Source organism: Babylonia areolata, chromosome 27 (genome assembly GCF_041734735.1).
Source record: "Babylonia areolata isolate BAREFJ2019XMU chromosome 27, ASM4173473v1, whole genome shotgun sequence".
NCBI classification, from domain to species: Eukaryota; Metazoa; Mollusca; class Gastropoda; order Neogastropoda; family Buccinidae; genus Babylonia; species Babylonia areolata.
The window spans coordinates 16,130,780-16,151,347 of record NC_134902.1 but is presented as its reverse complement, the minus strand read 5'-3'; the positions used below and the strand labels follow the sequence as shown (position 1 = coordinate 16,151,347).

The 20,568-nt window shown below is 43.6% G+C and overlaps 1 protein-coding gene across 1 annotated transcript; it reads right to left on the bottom strand.

Moving 5' to 3' along the window:
* Nucleotides 1-100: 100 nt before the first annotated feature.
* Nucleotides 101-20,568, bottom strand: LOC143301492 (uncharacterized). Its single transcript, XM_076615807.1, has 7 exons — nucleotides 20,448-20,568; nucleotides 18,357-18,667; nucleotides 9,565-9,737; nucleotides 7,024-7,126; nucleotides 4,715-4,861; nucleotides 2,277-2,503; nucleotides 101-325 (listed from the first exon to the last, which is right to left on the bottom strand). Exons 2-7 carry the CDS (start codon nucleotides 18,649-18,651, stop codon nucleotides 167-169), a joined length of 1,104 nt encoding a protein of 367 aa, XP_076471922.1. The 5' UTR covers nucleotides 18,652-18,667; nucleotides 20,448-20,568; the 3' UTR covers nucleotides 101-166.

The window sequence follows — 20,568 nt, the reverse complement described above, 5'->3', positions numbered from 1 at the left end:
AACATATCCATCCATCTACTCACAAACCAAATGCACACACATATGAGATGACCCAACCCATCCCCCAATCCACCACCACCACAATGATGTTTCCTCCAGATCCTCCTCCTCCTCCTCAAGGTTAGGGACAAAGCACATACAGACAACAAACAACAACAAATGACAATCACACCGCAGTGGACTGGACCGAGTCTTTCCTTTCCGACTCTAGCTTTGGTTTCCCCGCGGGGGCAGTCGAGACGGTCGGCTTCCCTGGTCGCAAGTCCTCCTTGTCCAAGCTCTGCTGCAGGATCTCGGGCTGGGCATGGGCAATAGGCTCTTCACTCTGAAGACAAGATAGAATTTTTTTTTTTTTTTAACTACAACTTTATTGTCTGTGCATTCACAGAAATTTGTCTTTTCTTTCTATTGAGTAAATGTAACATTCAACATTTAAAATACAATCACTTTTTGAACTTGTTAATTGAAACTTGTATCACAACTGAAGTAACAGAATTGATGTTGACAAGAGTCACAAAACCTGTCACCAAAACAGGAATAGAAGATAAATGTAACAAGATCGGTGCAGATAAGGGTAAGAAAACCACATGTCACTGACACTGAAATGTAAAATAAACTAATATTTAATTCCTGCTGTACATAAACTTACCCACTCACATACATACCCAATCACTCCACCTACCCCTCCACCTAGCACACATGTATTGGTACACACTTGCAGCAACAGCATGCCAGCCATGATACATATTAACTTGAAGGTGAAGAAATATGATATATGAAGAAGATAATGAAATTTGAATACAATGCCAAAATAAAATCAAAAGAAAAAATCTCTTGACTTCCAAATGAAAATGTCACTTTAACAAAGGACTGTTTGTACACATTTTCCTGTGTGGAAGGCATGCTGCATCATGTCCCTGAAGGTAAAATCTCAAATTTCAAAGCTGAATAGGTGTCCTGAATCATTCAAAATATGCAGGGTTGTGCATTTCACAGTATGTTGGTATAGATGAAAATTTTTTTTTAAATTAAAAACCCAGCTTTTGAAGACCTACAGCACATCTTACTCTACTTTCAGGGCTTACAAGAAGCTTTCATCTTTCCAGCTCATCTCACTCTAACCTGAAGGTGTACAGGAAGCTCTATCTTTCCAGCTCAGCTCATCTCTACCTTGAAGGTTTACAGGAAGCTCTATCTTTCCAGCTCATCTCACTCTACCTTGAAGGTGTACAGGAAGCTGTATCTTTCCAGCTCATCTCAATCTACCCTTAGGTGTACAAGAAGCTCTATCTCTCAGGCTCATCTCACTCTACCTTGAAGGTGTAAAGGAAGCTCTATCTCTCAGGCTCATCTCACTCTACCTTGAAGGTGTACAAGAAGCTCTATCTTTCCAGCTCAGCTCATCTCTACCTTGAAGGTTTACAGGAAGCTCTATCTTTCCAGCTCATCTCACTCTACCTTGAAGGTGTACAGGAAGCTGTATCTTTCCAGCTCATCTCAATCTACCCTTAGGTGTACAAGAAGCTCTATCTCTCAGGCTCATCTCACTCTACCTTGAAGGTGTAAAGGAAGCTCTATCTCTCAGGCTCATCTCACTCTACCTTGAAGGTGTACAGGAAGCTCTATCTCTCAGGCTCATCTCACTCTACCTTGAAGGTGTACAGACAGGAAGCTGTATCTCTCTGGCTCATCTCACTCTACCCTTAGGTGTACAAGAAGCTCTATCTTTCCAGCTCATCTCACTCTACCTTGAAGGTGTACAGGAAGCTGTATCTTTCCAGCTCATCTCATTTTACCTTGAAGGTGTACAGGAAGCTCTATCACTCTACCTTGAAGGTGTACAGGAAGCTCTATCTTTCCAGCTCATCTCACTCTGCCTTGAAGGTGTACAGGAAGCTCTATCTTTCCAGCTCAGATCATCTCTACCTTGAAGGTGTACAGGAAGCTCTATCTTTCCAGCTCATCTCACTCTACCTTGAAGGTGTACAGGAAGCTCTATCTTTCCAGCTCAGATCATCTCTACCTTGAAGGTGTACAGGAAGCTCTATCTTTCCAGCTCATCTCACTCTACCTTGAAGGTGTGTGTACAGGAAGCTCTATCTTTCCAGCTCATCTCACTCTACCTTGAAGGTGTACAAGAAGCTCTATCTTTCCAGCTCATCTCACTCTACCTTGAAGGTGTGTGTACAGGAAGCTCTATCTCTCTGGCTCATCTCACTCTACCTTGAAGGTGTGTGTACAGGAAGCTCTATCTCTCCAGCTCATCTCACTCTTACCTCGACGGTGTGCAGGAAGCGGGTGTCGAAGGACAGGGGCCCTGGGCCGTGGCTGCTGACGTGCTGGAAGACGCAGCACCAGGCGCACAATATGGTGCATAGCAGGAAGAACCCATTGCCCAGTTGTTCCACTTCCACGAAGTCCTCGCCGTCGTCCGTCAGCGGCACCGGTTCCACCCACACAGAGCGGTTGTGGCCGATGTGCCCCGCAAGCAACAGAAAGAAGCCTGTTTTGGTTGGTTTTTTGACTCACTTGTGAAAACAAAGTGAGTCTATGTTTTAACCCGGTGTTCGGTTGTCTGTGTGTGTGTGTGTGTGTCCGTGTGTCTGTGTGTCCGTGGTAAACTTTAACATTGACATTTTCTCTGCAAATACTTTGTTAGTTGACACCAAATTTGGCATAAAAATATGAAAAATTCAGTTCTTTCCGGTCATCTTGTTTAAAACAATATTATACCTCTGGGATGGGCACCAAAAAAATAAAAAATGATGCCTAATTATATGCAAACTGCATTTACTGTTATAATTTTTGTATTCTCTAAACTTGGCACTTTGATCTGATATTCTGACCCAACAACAAGAGCAGTCATTATTATCGTTTTTTGTTCAAACAGGAACTTCTTTTGCTAAGCATGGAAGTTTTATCTATTTTGCAAACGTTTTGGTGCAGATAGTAAAAAAAAGGGAAATTACTCTGTAATTAATGCTAGGGGACTTAATTTGCTTTAAACTGATCTTTCTCATCTTAAACATTACATTTCAAAATTATACTCAATACATAAAAAGCTTGGATTTTTTTTTTTAAAGTGTATCACAAGTGAGTCTTGAAGGCCTTGCCTCTCTTGTTGTTGTTTGTTTCAGTTACTCAAGGAGGCATCACTGCGTTCAGACAAATTAATCCACATAAGCTACACCACAGCACAGCACAGCACATCTGCAGTGAGAGAGATACCGGACCAGCAGCCATAACCCAACGCGCTGGTTAGGCTTTGAGTGCATGCATGATTATAATAATATGCGTATATCTCTCAGAGTGGATTTCTTCTACAGAGTTTTGACATAAACTTAAGTCGCCATGTTTTGTTGTTGTTGTTTATTTGGGTTTTTTTTGGTGTGGAGTGGGGGGTGTGGAGGGGGGGGTTAGTGTGGTAAGGTCGTGCTACTCACGGGATCTTGGTTTATTGTCTCATCCGAATGACTGAACACTTAATTTGATGATTTTTTCAAAAATCTTTTTATCTTTAACTGTTTCTGGGGTAGACGGTGTGTGTGTGTTTGTGCTTTTTTTTTTTTTTTTTTCTTTTTTTTTCATCGCGAACGTCATGAGTAGTCATGTTTTCATACCCCACTCTCTCTCTCTCTCTCTTTCTCTCTCTCTCTGTGTGACATTTTCCAAATACGTAGAGCAAGCCTTAAAAAATGATAGCTTTGGCTGGCAAACAAAACTGTTACAGATTTTGGTTCCTTCCAAAGCAATTATTTTGTGCAAAAATGTCGTTTGCAATCCTTTTTCTCTCTCACCTTGATGCTTTCCAAGTAGCAAACTTTCCTAGCAAACCTCATAAAGGGATGGTGCGTGCACGGCACATGCAATGTGAGGTGTGGATATCTGTCATGGGGGGTCGGTGGGGTGGGGTGGGGGAGTGGAGTGGGGTTTTGGGGGGCGGGGGATTGTGTGGAGGGGTGGGGTATGGGGAAATGGACGGACGTCGAGCGTGGAGTTAGTGGTGAGGTTTATCACCATAATAACACACTAATGTATAAACTTTTTTCTCTCAAATATATTTATTGTCAAATATTTGCTTCTGCCATGGTAGGGGCTGTTCTAAATCATTCAATATCACACACACACACACACACACACACACACACATATATATATATATATATATATATATATATATATATATATATACACGCACGCGCGTGAACATGTTGTGGCCTTGTGGGAATGCTCCCGACTATAAACTAGTGTCCATGAGGTTGAACCCCACATAGACTAACACCACCACCCCCCACCCCTCGCCCCCTTCCACTTCACCTTGAGCGGTGGTCTGGGTGCTAGTCTTTCGGGCGAGATGATAAACTGAGGTCCTGTGTGCCGCATGCACTTTGAGCACGTGAAAGAACTTATGTATATAAAAAAAAAAAAATGTTGTCCCTCGCAGAATTCTGTTGAGAACTTCACTCTGTCACTAGTGTCAGTGAAATAAATACACACAGAATATATATATATATATATATATATATATATATATATATATATATATATATATAAAGGAGGGGGGACATTGCATTGGAATAACGAGCTCTCCCTAGGAAGAGAAGTCTGAACATCAAGCAGAGAAATCGGTTTTGACAACAAAAAAAGTAATGCAATGCAAATAAGTAATACAATACAATACAATAACAATACAATACAACACACAGTATCGTACCTGTAGCAGCCATTAGGTAGAAGGAGGCCTTGTGCATGAACGCACTGCGGGTTCTCCGACAGATGTTGAGCAGTTCCAGCGCAATGCTGATGATGTTTAGGGCCAGCCCCAGGGTAGAAAAGATCTGTACCACCAGCACCCATGTCCCTGTCACAGACAAGTAACACAGGTACATGCACATGTGCGGAACACAGAGTAGTGCAATAGTCATTCGCAAACACACGCTGCGCATGAGGACACAACTCACTCTTGACTCTGACGAATATAAACTGTACAAGCACACACATTGTGTTCGTGCATGTTGGTTTACAACGAGCACCCAATATGCAGCAGCTCTCTCATCAAGTTCCTTTATTCCTACAAACGTGCACACGCACATATAATCTTGCAAAGTATGTCTGTGTGGATGGAAGTGTGTTCATGACACGGGGAGAGGTAGAGATTAATGGACATGCACACATACACACATGCATGCATTAGCACGAGTATAGAGACATTACATACGTGTACACACTTTCTCACACTAAACACACACGTGCACACACACTCTCTCTCTCTCTTTCTTTCTCCCTCTCTCTCACACAGACACAGACACACACACACACATACTCACCGATACATACACTGAGACACGTGTACTCTTAACAATTTGCACTGGATGTGCTGTTCATTCCTAGACCCCAACCCCACAACAGCCAACCCCTCCTGGTGCGTCTGCCACAGTCACAGGCAGTGCCAGCAGCCCACACAGAACTATCGATGTTTAGTCGCCAGAAGGCCAAGCCCCAGAGGAGACCCTGCACTACTGCTGAGACACTTCCGTGGGTGTTCAGTAGTTCCTGTTCTGATCCAACATACGCAGAAAATTACATACTGACGACAATCATCGCTTGGTCACGAAGCCACACTTAGTAAGCACCCTCTCCAGAGTGGAGACCGTCACCATTGATCCTAAAGTGACAGTCTCCAGTTCCAACACCGAAGACCTTGAATGGTTCTCACCCAAAAGCATGGAAGTAGCGGGGGGGGGGCTGGGTCGAAATTCCCTGATTCCCTCGCATCTTTTAAATCTCGTCTCAAAACTCACCTTTTCCCTCAGCAATAAGTTCAATTGTGGCAGGTCCACTTCCTTTTCGTTAGGTGTGCTTGACTATGTGTGTATGTGTACATAACTACATGCATGTATATGAATGTGTATTGTGTGTGCGTGTGTTTATGTAAGTTTGTGCCTGCCTATGTGTGCGTATGTGTTAGGGTAGCTGTTAGATACACATGTATGTTAAAACGTATGTATGCAGTGTGTGTGTGTGTGTGTGTGTGTGTGTGTGTGTGTGTACACATGTATGTTAAAATGTATGTATGCAGTGTGTGTGCGTGCGTGTGTGTGTGTGTGTGTGTGTGTGTGTGTGTGTGTGTGTGGTCACATTTTGGTGTGTGTATGTAACATAGATATAATGTTTTATGTTAACAAAAGCGTTTTTGTAAAGCACCTAGAGCAGATTTCTGGACAGTGTGCTACATAAGTATCTATTATTATTATTATTATTATTATTATTATTAAACTGAGGTCACCAGAAGAGCTGGGTATAAAAGGCCACACAGTTTGTGGGACTTTTTTTTCTTCTTCTTCTATTCGGATAACGAACAAGGATCAGTGATGATGACGATGTTATGTGGAGGTCCATTTTAGGCTTGGGACAAGTTACAAGGCTGCACTCTACGGATATATACACTTCCTTTCATAATACATATATCTGGGCATCAACCAGGCTCGAGCGATACGGGCATCTTGCAGTGTAGGCCAGGCTGCTGATTCATCATTTATTTGGATATGTGCACTTTTTTCAAGAACAGATCAAATTCGTGCATGCAAGCCGCAAATGTGAACAGGCAATGCGTGTATGTGCGCGCGTGTGTGTGTGTGTGTGTGTGTGTGTGCGCGCGCGCGCGCGTGTGTGTGTTCGCTTATAAATGTGTAATAATTGTAGTTATTGTCATAACAAGTGTGTGTGTCTGTGTGTCTGTGACTCGTAGTAACAGCAGTTGCAGGTGCATGTTAAGATATCAGGTAGTAGGTATACATAGCAAGGGATCGAAAAATAACAAACTGACTGATCCTGCACACACACACACACACACACACACACACACACACACACACACAGAGAGGCACACGCACACACGCTCCCATCCACACCGGCCCAAAACATTATTGTCCAGCAAAATGCAGGGCGTTTTTTCTCTCTCTGTCGTCAGACTGGCAACAAGAGTCATGGATGACCCTTGTTCGGGATGTCCAGAATGCTTACCCAGACCATCAGACCCCTCGTAACAAACATCACGCTTCTTCCCGTAATCATCATCAGAGTAACTGCTGCATGGCTTGCTGTCGTACAAGCTATACCTATCGTCCTGCAACACACAAACGCTTATGTTGACAAAAGTCGTAAGCGCGCGCATGCACACAAACACACACACACTCACTTATACGTATGCGCACACACACACACACACACACACACACACACACACACACACACACACACACACACACACACACACACAGCTGCGCAGTGCCTGAACCCCCTTTGTGTGTATACGCACGCAGAAGATCAAATACGCACGTTTAATCCATGTCAGTTTTCAGTGGGCTATGGAAACATGAACATACCCAGCATGCACGCCCCCGAAATCGGAGTATGGCTGCCTAAATGGCGGGGTAAATGAACAAAACGGTCATACACGTAAAATGTCACATGTCTGTATGAGTGTGTATATATATATATATGTGTGTGTGTGTGTGTGTGTGTGTGTGTGTGTGTGTGTGTGTGACTGAAACCTGACTGAATGACAAAGGAAACGTATGACGAGCACCCAAATGGCAGAAGTCAATCAGCTCTCTACCCAGCCTGTTGTGCAAATGACTTTGAGTTTGGTCTTCGACCGAGGATAAGCGCTGTATATAAAACTATAAGTATTCATATCATCATCAGTTACCATGTTGTAGATGAAGGGTCTGTGCACTCTGAGAGACTGTATTCTATCCAAGACGCCCTCCCACCCCCACCCCCTTTACGCAGTTACCGTGCAGTAGACCCAGGATCTGTGCACGGTGAGAGACAGTATTCTATCCAAGACGCCCTCCCACCCCCACCACTACCCCCCCCCCCATCCCCCACACTTTACGCAGTTACCCTGATATAGACCCAGGATGTGTGCACGGTGAGAGACAGTATTCTATTGATGAGGCCCTCCCACTCCCACCACTACCCCCCCCACACCTATCCCCACCCTTTACGCAGTTACCGTGATATAGACCCAGGATGTGTGCACGGTGAGAGACAGTATTCTATTGATGAGGCCCTCCCACTCCCACCACTACCCCCCCCCCCCCTATCCCCACCCTTTACGCAGTTACCGTGCTATAGACCCAGGATGTGTGCACGGTGAGAGACAGTATTCTATTGATGAGGCCCTCCCACTCCCACCACTACCCTCCCCCCCCCCCCATCCCCCCACCTACCCCCACACTTTACGCAGTTACCGTGATATAGACCCAGGATGTGTGCACGGTGAGAGACAGTATTCTATTGATGAGGCCCTCCCACTCCCACCACTACCCCCCCCCCCCTCCCCCCTATCACCACCCTTTACGCAGTTACCGTGCTATAGACCCAGGATGTGTGCACGGTGAGAGACAGTATTCTATTGACTGAAGACGCTCCTCCACCGGTCCCTAGCCCTACCCCTTTTACGCTGTGGACTGTCTGACTGACGAAGTGTCTGTGCACACCGAGAGACATTCTAGTTCAAGATCCTCCCTTCTTCTCCCTTTCTTTGCACAGTTACGATACTGCAGACCGCGAACAGAAGGGTCTGCGCACGGCGGTTAGATACACTAGTATTTTCTTCTTCTTCTTCTACTTCTTCGTTCGTGGGCTGCACCTCCCCACGTTCACTCGTATGTGTACGAGTGGGCTTTTACGTGTATGACCGTTTTTACCCTGCCATGTAGGCACTGGCAGCCATACTCCCTTTTCGGGGGTGTGCATGTTGGGTATGTTCTTGTTTCCAGAACCCACTGAACACTGACATGGATTACAAGATCTTTAACGTGCGTATTTGATCTTCTACTTGCGTATTCACACGAAGGGGGTTCAAGCACTGGCAGGTCTGCACATAATCATGTTGACCTGGGTGATCGGAAAAAAATTTCCACCCTTTAACCACCAGGCGTCGTTAACGAGATTCGAACTCGGGACATTTTAGTCCTTCATTCCCCCTTTGCCTGGGCAGTTACCATGCTGTAGTTGATACGCGTGACGTGTTATGCACGGTGACAGACAGTACCCCTCCATCCCTGTTAAAATAGCTTGGTTTTAATCATGTATGTCTATGTTTTAGTTTTTTGGCATGGCATTGACTTATTTATGCCTGTTCTCTTGCTGTGCTTATCGCATGTGTGTGGCTGTCATTATTGTTATGTGATGCTGACATTAACTTCGCGGTTAAAGCATTTCATTCAGATCATTTATGTATGCAGTTATATTGATATTGAATGACTGCGAGGCAGTGATCAGTGGGTGATTATGATTGTGAGGTCCCACATCAACTTGGCATTTGAGTTGAGCATTAATTCATGCCTTTTGTGTGTTCATACCGTACATTCTTTGAGTAGCGCGAACACCACGTGTGAATTTCTCTGGTTGAGAGTGATAAGAAACTCTCGTATAGGGAGAGCTGGACAATACAAGGTCTTCAGAGAAGAAGACCCCCACACCCGCACACCCACCCCTTCAGTCAAGTGTTTCTGCCCTTAACTCCTTAACCCCCCTTTTACGGCAATTTACCGAGGCATCGAAGTTCTTGTGCACGATGAAAGCGTAGGGGAGGAAGACGCCGCACACCGTGCAGATGCAGTTCATCATGGCCAGGATGATAACCACGATGTACAGAGGGTCCCCGTTCCGCATGGGACCCGCCAGATGCACCACATGACGCGAGGTTGATTTTTGTGGGGCTTCTGTACACAACACATCACGTGGGTTTTGTGTATCTGAAACACACAGACCGTCCCCTGCCCCTCCCTCCCCCCACATGCGTGTGTGTGTGTGTGGGTGACGCAGCACGCGAAAATCTGGCTAAAGTCGCATCCAGCGATTCTTAGCTGCACACAAAAACAAGTGATTAGGGGGCCAAAATCATGAAGATTGTGATTTTTTATTATTATTATTATTATTTTTTTTTTATAGATATCGCATCTTCGAAATCTTATCTTTGCTGTCGGTAAGTATATTTGCACAAAACATCCTGGAACTGTAGTATTTTCAATGTTTTCATGTGCATGCCTGTCAAAACCATGTAGAAAAATACTGCACTCTTTTTCCTTATTTCAGCTGCATGCTGAATGCAACGAAGACGGGGAAACTCCAGTCTGCGAAGTAATAAATGGAAATAAGCAGTGAACAGGCATTAATCGTCTCCCTTAGACCTTCTGAATCGAGATAGCGTATGAATGTGATCAGTTTTCAACGGTTTTACTGGCTACCGTCTATAAGTTGCGACTTTAGCCGGCTCCTATCGATTCTTCGAATTTAGCCAAGTTTCCGACTCCAATTTCGGGAAAAAAAATTTTTTATTGAAAGTCCAGGCTTTCTGTGGAATGTTTTAATTGATGTTTCATTCTGTGGTGTGTGTGTGACTCACAAGAATTCATCGAAGGACCCATGTGTTCATAAAATCGACGCAACGTGAAGTGAACAAATATGGCGTCTTCGAAAACATCATCTGCTAAGCGGCTCGCAGGAATTCCCAACGAATTCCAACAGTTAGGTCGTGAAGTAAAAGCATTACCTGTTGCACACATGAACTGTGACTCTATCTGAATATAGGCGATAGGCATCTTGACACTTTCCTCGTTTGACTACAAATGTTAACATTCGCTATTACTGTTTGGTACGGAAACATTTCCAAGGCAGAAGTCGCAGCCCTGAACAGAATCCGTAAAAACTGCCAACAAGATCACCCGGGCTGATCTACCTTCTCTAGAAGACATTTATTATAAGCGGCTACTCAAAAAAGTAAAATCAATCAGCCAGGATGAATCACATCCAGCTTTGGGGATTTTCGAGATGCTCCCCTCTGGTCGACGGTACGGAAGTATTAGGACGAAAACCAATCACTTCGCCAATAGCTTTTCCCCGAAAGCAGTCAGTGTCCTGTCTCTCGAACAAATCCAGTATGATAACTAGAATTGTGCAATCAACAACCATCTACCTGAAGATCTAGCCATCAACCCCATCCACATGTAATATGCGGCTTCTGTTCAAACGTTTGTGTGTGTGTGTGTGTGCAGTGCGTGCATGTGTGAGTATGCACAAGTTTTAATATTGATATGCACTTATATGTATCCTAATTTCTGTGTCTGTGTTTGTGTATGATTTTCGATTTGTTTTCGTACATTGTTATGTACTATCCCCCCCAATATTCCTTGTGATCCTGGTACACTTGGCAATAAAGAGATATTCTATTCTATTCTATTCTATGTAAGTAGGTTACCCTTCACGCACTCGCCGGATCACTGTAAATGCCGATCTAAATGTTGTCTTTCCTTTGAGCATCACTTTTGATTTTCAAACAATCAGTGGGTTGTTGTATTATGTATATTATTCGCTTCATACGCTTTGCTTAATAGATTTAGCTCTAAACATGTAATCTGGTCACAGTAAAACCAGATGACCGGCAAACCCTTCAACTTAAAATGTTTTGAAGACAAATATAAAATTTGTAGCCAGAGACAACTGAATGGAACTATGTGTTGCACGCATGTACTGTGATGCTATCTGAACATTTTGAGGCACGCAGATCTACCAGCACATCTTCAAATAGCTAAATTTAGTCTCGAAATTAGGTCACTACACGCACTGACTATATATTGCGGAGACGACTGTTCTAAACAGTGTGCTTGTTTATCGCACTACCTGTGACCATTCACACAAATACTGCGCTGCACTGGATCTGTATTGGCTACATTCATAAACACTGATTACCTGGAATCTAATTGAATTTGCTTTGTTGAAAGTCTATCAGCCGCGTGCCAGGAGATTAATTAAATCTGTAATAAGGTCACAGCAAGATGTGATGGCCTTGACCAGCAAATCCATAATTAGGCCTGGAAGATATCTCTAATGCCTGAACAACAACATATATTTCATTAGGTCGTGGTAACTGGTGGTATAATCATGCTACTGTAACTACCGAAACAGATATTTCATTATGTGAGAAATGCAGTAAGACTTCTCGTTTCAAACTATATTTCCCATGGTACTAAAAAGCACAAAAAATGAATGTTTAACACAGTTCTCAGAAGTTTAAAAACTTGTAAATTTGCTTTTACCCATCAGCCAAGGTCCTGTTCTTCGAGACTGTGCTCCGGTAACTGATTTTGATTGTAAACGACAGATTTATGGCTCTGAACAAGTGTTAAGGTGGGGTTGTTGGGCGTTGATTCTGTCATCGCTCTCACGAGACATCAAAGGGCGATGGAAAAGGAGGGATCATGAGAGTTTGGGGGAAGGGATAGGGGACGGTTTCTTGAGATGAAAATCCCACATGCATGACATCGGATGTGTGGTTACAAGAGTCACAAAGTACATAATGTGCACTCTATAAAGCCAAATAAACAATTTTGATAGTTTCTGCCTTCACGGAAAAAGCTGGTATCACAAAGTTACTGAAAAACCCTTCTCGACTGGTTGGGTTGTCTCTTTCTTCTTCTTCTTCTGCGTTTGTGGGCTGCAATTCTCACGTTCACTTGTAAGAACACGAGTGGGCTTTTACGTGTATGACCGTTTTTACCCCGCCATGTAGGCAGCCATACTCCGCTCTCGGGGGTGGTTGTCTCTTTCCAACCGGGCAATGTTTAGTCTTTGAGACAATCCCTGCCGTATGTACACCAGGATGTGCACTTTAAGTTGATCTTGCAGCATTTGCACTTATCTCTGCACACCACTGTGCAGGAGCAGTGAATCAGTTGACATCAAGTTTCTTGAGCTTTTGTAGAATGATCCACAAACGTCTTTCCCTCTCCTTTTTGCAATCCTCGCCGTTCTACCTCCAGATGTAAGCACTCTCTCGGATAAACTGCTCTCTGTGTGTGCCGTTCAAGAGCTGCTGGTGTGGGTGGAGTACTTTCCAGTTTTCTTTTCTTTAGCGACGAGAGGCTGTCTGACCATGCTAACGACACGCAGATTGCTCAGACAAATCAAACAACAGGGCAACAAGCTGCTCAACACAGGGACGTAGACCGGTTATCCATTATCATCAGGAAAGCATTAGTTGTTTGCTTACACAGTTCGTGTGTTCCATGCTTTTCTTTTGCTTCTGCCAGCAAGCAAAGCCACGATTTATGCGCGATTCCTGCTGAACAACAACAAAATAAAAAGTGACAAAGGGAAGGGAGGGGGGCAGCAGTGCTGATATGAATCTGATACATATATTTTTTTTATCACCATCTGATACTTGTGTTTTTCGAAACCATGTTGTGTGCTGCAAACGAAACGATCCTATCTTCAACACCCCACATCCATCTTTATTTCATTGTTAATCATTATTTTGATCTTTCAGTTTCAATCTTCCTCTATGTTTATCGCGATTTTCCGGCTTTACTAACTTGTAACAAAAATGCGAAAAGCAAATGCTGTTGAAATATTTTCGGCAGTCACCCCGGGCAAGTCGTTTCCTTCGACAATTTGTAATTGCGGATCAAACGCGCATTCCCACTCCGAACAATAAAAGATTTTCTTGTGTTCAGGAGCGTGCGGATTTGCCCACGGCCCTATGTGTGTGTGTGTGTGTGTGTGTGTGTGTGCGCGCGCGCATGCTTTCATGCGCACACTCACCATGTTTTTTACACTTACTGGGAAAACACGTGCGAGCGAGAACACACACAAACACACACTTTATCATCACTCACATACACAAACATATCATACACACAAACGTTCATAAACTGCACACGTACCCGTGGGCACACGTACACAAGGGCGCACACGCGCACATACGCACACGTACACATGCGAGCATGCACTGACGCTGGAGCTGTTGCTAATGCTGCATTCAAACGACATGATCGTCACTTCAGTTCTAACATTCAGTGGATTTGGGCTTCGCTCCAGGCCATATATGAGTCTATGTTCCAGGCGTATTTCACGTCAGCTGATTATGTGGCAGTACACATCATGACTGCAGTCAATAAACGTTAGTTTAATCTGGATCTAAGCCGAAGTTCCAAAGATTCATGCATCAGCTTATGGGCGTGAAATATCTGAACATTCACTGTCGCCGTCGTCTCCCTTGTGGATGTATAATCTGTATTGCATGACGTCATTTCTACTCTTCTCTTTGTTTGAGTACTTAGAGAAAATACGAATTTTCCTGTGCCTTTGACATATCGAAATCTAAAATTCACTTAATTCTGAATCGTCTGACATCACACTGTGTTCAGGAAAATTCTTGTTTTGAAGCTACAGGCAGACAGACAGTTATATGGGTTTTTCTATGAGCGTATTGTGGTTGAGTAATCTGTTTGCATGACGTCACTCCTCCACTTGCAATGCTTGTCTTCGTTTGAGTAGCGTAGAGAGAAAATACGAATTTTCCTGTGCCTTTTTCATATGGAAATTAAAAGTTTATTCAGTTCTTAATCTTTTGACACTACATAGATATTCAGGATAATTCTTGTTTTTTTTTAAGTCACAGGCACACGAATATGTGTTGTTTTTTTCAAGAGCCGATTTCTCCGTTTCTACTCCTTGGGCACACGAACTTAGAAGAAGAAAAAAAAATCATAGAAAAAAACTATGACAGACAGATCCATTCTGTTTTTTCTATCTTAATCTTTGATTTTTAAACTTTTAGAAGGTATACAAAAGTAAAAAAAAAAAATGATAGATTGCGACTTTAGCCGGGTTTTCGCGTGTATATATAAATACATATATAAGGCCTATCATGCCAACGCTGGGCTTATATCACATACTGACATAAGCTTACAGCTGGGCCAACAGCAAAGTGGGAGCTGTGTGATCAATGTTTTCTCCACTGCAATGGGAAGCCATTTACACTTCCAGTTTAGTCTTTTATGAAGGACTGTGACTCTCAAACTAGGAGGCATAGCAAGATTTCGTTGGTTCTTTGTGCTGCAGCCTTGGGGGGGCTAGTTGGTCGTTGGGAACCATCCCAACGCCGACTGTCCTAAAAGAACTCTTGGCCGAGAGAGTGTGGATGTTACACTCCACTATAATCAATTTCCTAGCCCAGATAGTCGGGACAGCAGTTACTTCCTCTTGCTGTTCTGATGGTCATAGTCGGACACGACTCTCTCTCTCTCTCTCACACACACACACACACACATACACACAGACACACACACACACACATATATATATATATATATACACATATATATATATATATGTATATGTGTATGTATATATATGTATATGTATAAAGAGAGAGAGAGAGAGAGAGAAGAAGAAGAAGAAGAAGCGTTTTGATCGTGTTGTGTCATGTCTCAGTAGAATCATGTCGTGTTGTACTGTGCTGTGTTTTGTCCTGTCCTGTTGTGTAGTCGCCCAGAGTCAGTTGTGTCATCTTGTGCATCGTGAAGCATCTTGTCGAGTCTTGTTGCGTCGTTTCGTGTCACCAGTGTCGCATCACTTCATGTCTGTTGACCGTCAGTGTTGTAGTGCTTCGCGCCATGTTGATTCATGTCACGTCATGTCGTACTTAGTCATCTTTGTACCACACTGTAGGTGCGGCATCATATCGTGTCGTGTCGTGTCGTGTCGTGTCGTATTGTGTCGTCGTGTAGTCTAGTGTAGTTATCTGGGTCAAGTTGCGTCGTGTCATGTTGAATCTTGTCAGGGGCAACTCTCATGATATGTGTACGTGCATTCATACATACAAAGTTAAAAAAGAAGAAGTAAAAAGAAAATGATAACACTTTCGGCATATATATGTATGTATATATGTATATATATATATATGTATAAAGTATATATATATATATAAAGAGAGAGAGAGAATAAAAAATAAAATAAAAAACAAAAACAAAAACACCAGAGGTAAAAAAGGAAAAAAATAACACTTTCGGCAGTTTTAGTTGACGAGCGGGACCACCATTCCAAATGACTGCACGATGCTGACATCTTGTCAAGTATGAGATAGTAACTTGAGCGGAACGTTTTATCCAGGATAACGATATTTGCTTCAGTTTGAACATTCAACTACTACACGAAATCCACCCTAACAGCCCTCCACAAGAGAGTGGGTACAAACCACCTGACCAAAACATGGAAAAAGTGGTGGTGTGGCTCTCATCCTTCACACACACACACACACACACACACACACACACAGACAAACACAGACAAACACACAGAGACACACACACACATACACGCACAAACACACACACACTCTCCCTCTCTCTCTCTCCGTGCTACCTGTTCTGGTATAGAGCCCTGTATCATTGGCTGGGCTGCGTAACTTAATCCCCTGACTGCTGAACCTTGGTTTAAAAAGAAAAAAAAACAGAGGCCGGTGTTGTATCACTTTTAATAATTGCAGTCCCCCCCCCCCCCCCCCCCCCCTCCACCTCCCCCACGCCCCCTTTTGTGTACTTTTCAACGATGTAACTGATGTTTGCTGGTCAAAGGTGATGCTCATATACAACCCGAAGAAGAAGAAGACACCCAGATAAAAGAATGGCGAACGACATCCAGACCTGTAAACCCAATCTCCTTCTTCTTCGTTCGTGGGCTGCAACTCCAACGTTTATTCGTATGTACACGGGTGGGTTTTTTACGTGTATTCAGATGACCGTTTTTACCCAGCCATGTAGGCAGCCATACTCCCTTTTCGGGGGTGTGCATGCTGGGTATGTTTTTGTTTCCATAACCCACCGAACGCTGACATGGATTACAGGATCTTTAACGCTGATCTTCTGCTTGCGTGTACACACGAAGGGGGTTCAGGCACAAGCAGGTCTGCACATATGTTGACCTGGGAGATAGGAAAAAAATCTCCACCCTTTACCCACCAGGCGTAGTTACCGAGATTCGAACCCGGGATGTTTTTTATTCAAGATCCTTTCTTCCTTCCCCCTTTACCCGGGCAGTTACCATGCAGTTGCTGACATGTGTGACGTGTTATGCACGGTGACAGGCAGTAGTACCCCTCCACCCTTTACCCGCCAGGCGCCGTTACCGAGATTCGAACTCAGGACCCTCAGATTGAAAGTCCAAGGCTTTAACCACTCGACTATTGCGCCCGTCAAACCCAATCTGATTTCCATTCAGCGTGGTGGCTCACACAAAGTCACAAGTCCTTCCGGCGCTGACAAGCGTACTGTCAATATTTACTCGTCAAAAGCAGGCCAGGGGTTCTGAAGCCACAAAGAAGAACGAACATCTATGGAACAACGACCACTATGTACAAACTCTTTTTTTTCTTTTTCTTTTTTTTCTTCTCACATTTCTTCTTTTATGCATACACACACACACACACACACACACTCAGTCGTCAGAAGCAGCCGGTCAAGAGGTTAGTATTGATTAGTTTAAAACCTATTGACTGCCAGGAAGGAAAATAAACTAGAAAAAAAGTGTTTCAAGTCATAAATCAGTATCGTGAACAATAAGCCAAAAACTGAAAAAAAAAAAAAAGTATTTTAAAAAACAAAACAATACAAAACAAAACAAAACAAACAAAAAAAAAAGAAGAAAAAAAAGTGGTGATATATGCCACTCTAGATCAAATGTGTTAATTTTCAGCCTTCCCAGAGATATATCAACCCCCCTCACCCCCCACCCCACCCATCCTCACTCCACTCCGACACATTTCTTTTGATGACGTCATCAGTGATATCACTATGGACGTAGGCGCTACCTTCTGACGGCAGTCAAGGTTGTTGGTTTTTTGTTGTTGTTTTTAAAAAAATTTAATTCCGACACTGTGGTAGTAGAGTACAACGACCACCAGGAACTCCCCGTTTTTTGTGTGTCAACACCTCCACTACCATGCAAGACATGGCGGACAACACAGACGATGCAGCAGAAGATTCAGACATTCTTCAACACCTGTCTGAGGCGCATCTACAAGATCCGATGGCAGGAGAAGAAGATCCGAAACGAAGATCTGTGGGAACGAGCGGGACAGGAACCAGTGGCCAAGCAGATACTGCGGAGGAAGTGGGGCTGGGTCGGACACACCCTCAGGAAGCCAGCGTCCAGCATCACACGCCAAGCCCTGACCTGGAACCCGCAGGGAAAGAGGAAGAGAGGCCGGCCTTGCAACAACTGGAGGCGAGATACCGAGGCAGAGCTGAAGCAGCAAGGGACCAACTGGACTGGAATGGCCAGAACAGCCCAGAAGAGAGTGCGATGGCGAGGGGTCGTCGATAGCCTATGCTCCACCGGGAGCGATTGGCATAATGAATGAATGAAATGACCTCCACTACCACCACCCCCCTCTCCCTCCCCCTCCCCACCCCCCTCCATCCCCCCGGCCGTCAGGGACTACACATCCCCCCCCCCTCACCTCCCCGCTCCCTTTTTTTTTTTTTTTAATGATTCTTACTCACTTTTTGTCTGGTCGCCCGTGGTACTGCGGGAGCGGTCTCCCACGATAAGACTGGCCGTTATGTTCATCTGGGTGTTGGGGGGATCGATGCTGCTGGACTTCTCCATGGGGCTCATCTCCTGACCTAAGGGCATCTGCTTGGCGGCAGGGCCAGAGGTGTCCTTGCCCGAGACCTCGGTGGAGCCGACGGCATCTGATGAAGCTGCTGGAGGAGGAGCAGGAGGATCTGAGCCCGGGGCAGCCACCTGCTGCTGACCCTCTGGGGGTCCACTAGCTTTGGGCGCGTCGTCTGTCATCGCTTTAGATTAGCATCTGCATACACACACACACACACATTCTCACAGTCACGCACACATGTAAACACACACACACACAAACACACACACACACACACACACACACAGAATAATAACAATGATGATGATAATAATGATACTGATATCAATAATGATAATAATGATAATGATAATAATAATCTGATTAGATAAAACAAAACACCTAAAACTGAAAGCTTTTTTTTTCTTCTAAATCCAGAAAAAAATGGATTGTGTGTAAAACAAAACACTAATATGGCCGACAGGAACACAACTGTGACGTTGTGTGTGTGCACGCGCACGCGCGCGCGTGTATGTGTGTGTTTGTGTGTGTGTGTGTGTAAGTGTGTATGTGTGTGTGTGAGCTCTTTCATCTTCCCCCATGTTTTCCAAAGGAAATGTATCTATGTTCGATTTTACCTTGCACGTGTGACTATGTCCCACTGTCAACATTGTTGCTTTTAGTTTATGTGTACTGACCATTTACATTACCCCTGCTGTATGAATTACCCTGTTGACCTATATGTTGTCTGTATGTATATTTCTTCTTCCTCTTCTTCTTCTTCTTTTTCTTGTGTGTTCAATAAAAAAAAAACAAGAGAGGCAAGGCCTTCAAGACTCACTTGTGATACACTTTTAAAAAAAAAAATCCAAGCTTTTTATGTATTGAGTATAATTTCAAAATGTAATGTTGAAGATGAGAAAGATCAGTTTAAAGCAAATTAAGTCCCCTAGCATTAATTACAGAGTAATTTCCCTTCTCAAGTTTACTATCTGCACCAAAACGTTTGCAAAATAAATAAAACTTCCATGCTTAGCAAAAGAAGTTCCTGTTTGAACAAAAAATGATAATGACTGCTCTTGTTGTTGGGTCAGAATATCAGATCAAAGTGCCAAGTTTAGAGAATACAAAAAATATAAATATAACAGTAAATGCAGTTTGCATGTAATTAGGCTTTTTTTGTGTGTGTGCCCATCCCAGAGGTGCAATATTGTTTTAAACAAGATGACTGGAAAGAACTGAATTTTTCCTATTTTTATGCCAAATTTGGTGTCAACTGATAAAGTATTTGCAGAGAAAATGTCAATGTTAAAGTTTACCACAGACACACAGACACACACACACACACAGAGAAAACCGAACACCGGGTTAAAACATAGACTCACTTTGTTTACACAAGTGAGTCAAAAAGGAGACATTCTTAAAAATGCCAATAGAGCAAACCGATAAGCCTAGTTTGCATGGTTTTGACATAGTGCAGTATATGGATGCATACATATATATATATATATATATATATATATGTATGTATGTATGTATATATATATATATATATATGGGGGGTGGATGGGAGGGAGTCACCAGACTAAATATCACTAAACTGATTTGAACTTTGAGCACTTATTATCATCATTATCATAGACAATCCCAAATATAATGATTTGTTCTTTCATCCTTCATAAGTGAAAGTGAACATGAAATTTGACTGGATATGCCACACGGAGCTGCGACCGACTAAAATCTCTCTCTCTCTCTCTCTCTCTGACACACACACGCACGCGCACACACACACAAACACACACACACGCACACACACATGTAAAAGTTTGAGCCGCCTCGATCGCTTTCTCGCGGAAAGCGTAGGCACGCCGTATCCATTACACATTCGCGATGTGTTGTTAAAATAAGGGGAATGTTACCAAGCCAAAACAACAGCACCACAGTACACAGCCCGGGGGCTGTGACAACCGAAACCAAACCAAACCAAACCACCAACCAGCCAACATCAGCAGCCAATAAGACATAATTCATCAGTTACAGTGCCCCCGGAAACAGGGAAGGAAATAGGATGGCCGCGGGACTGGGTCTGCGAAAGCCCTGATTAAGGCTCGTCACCA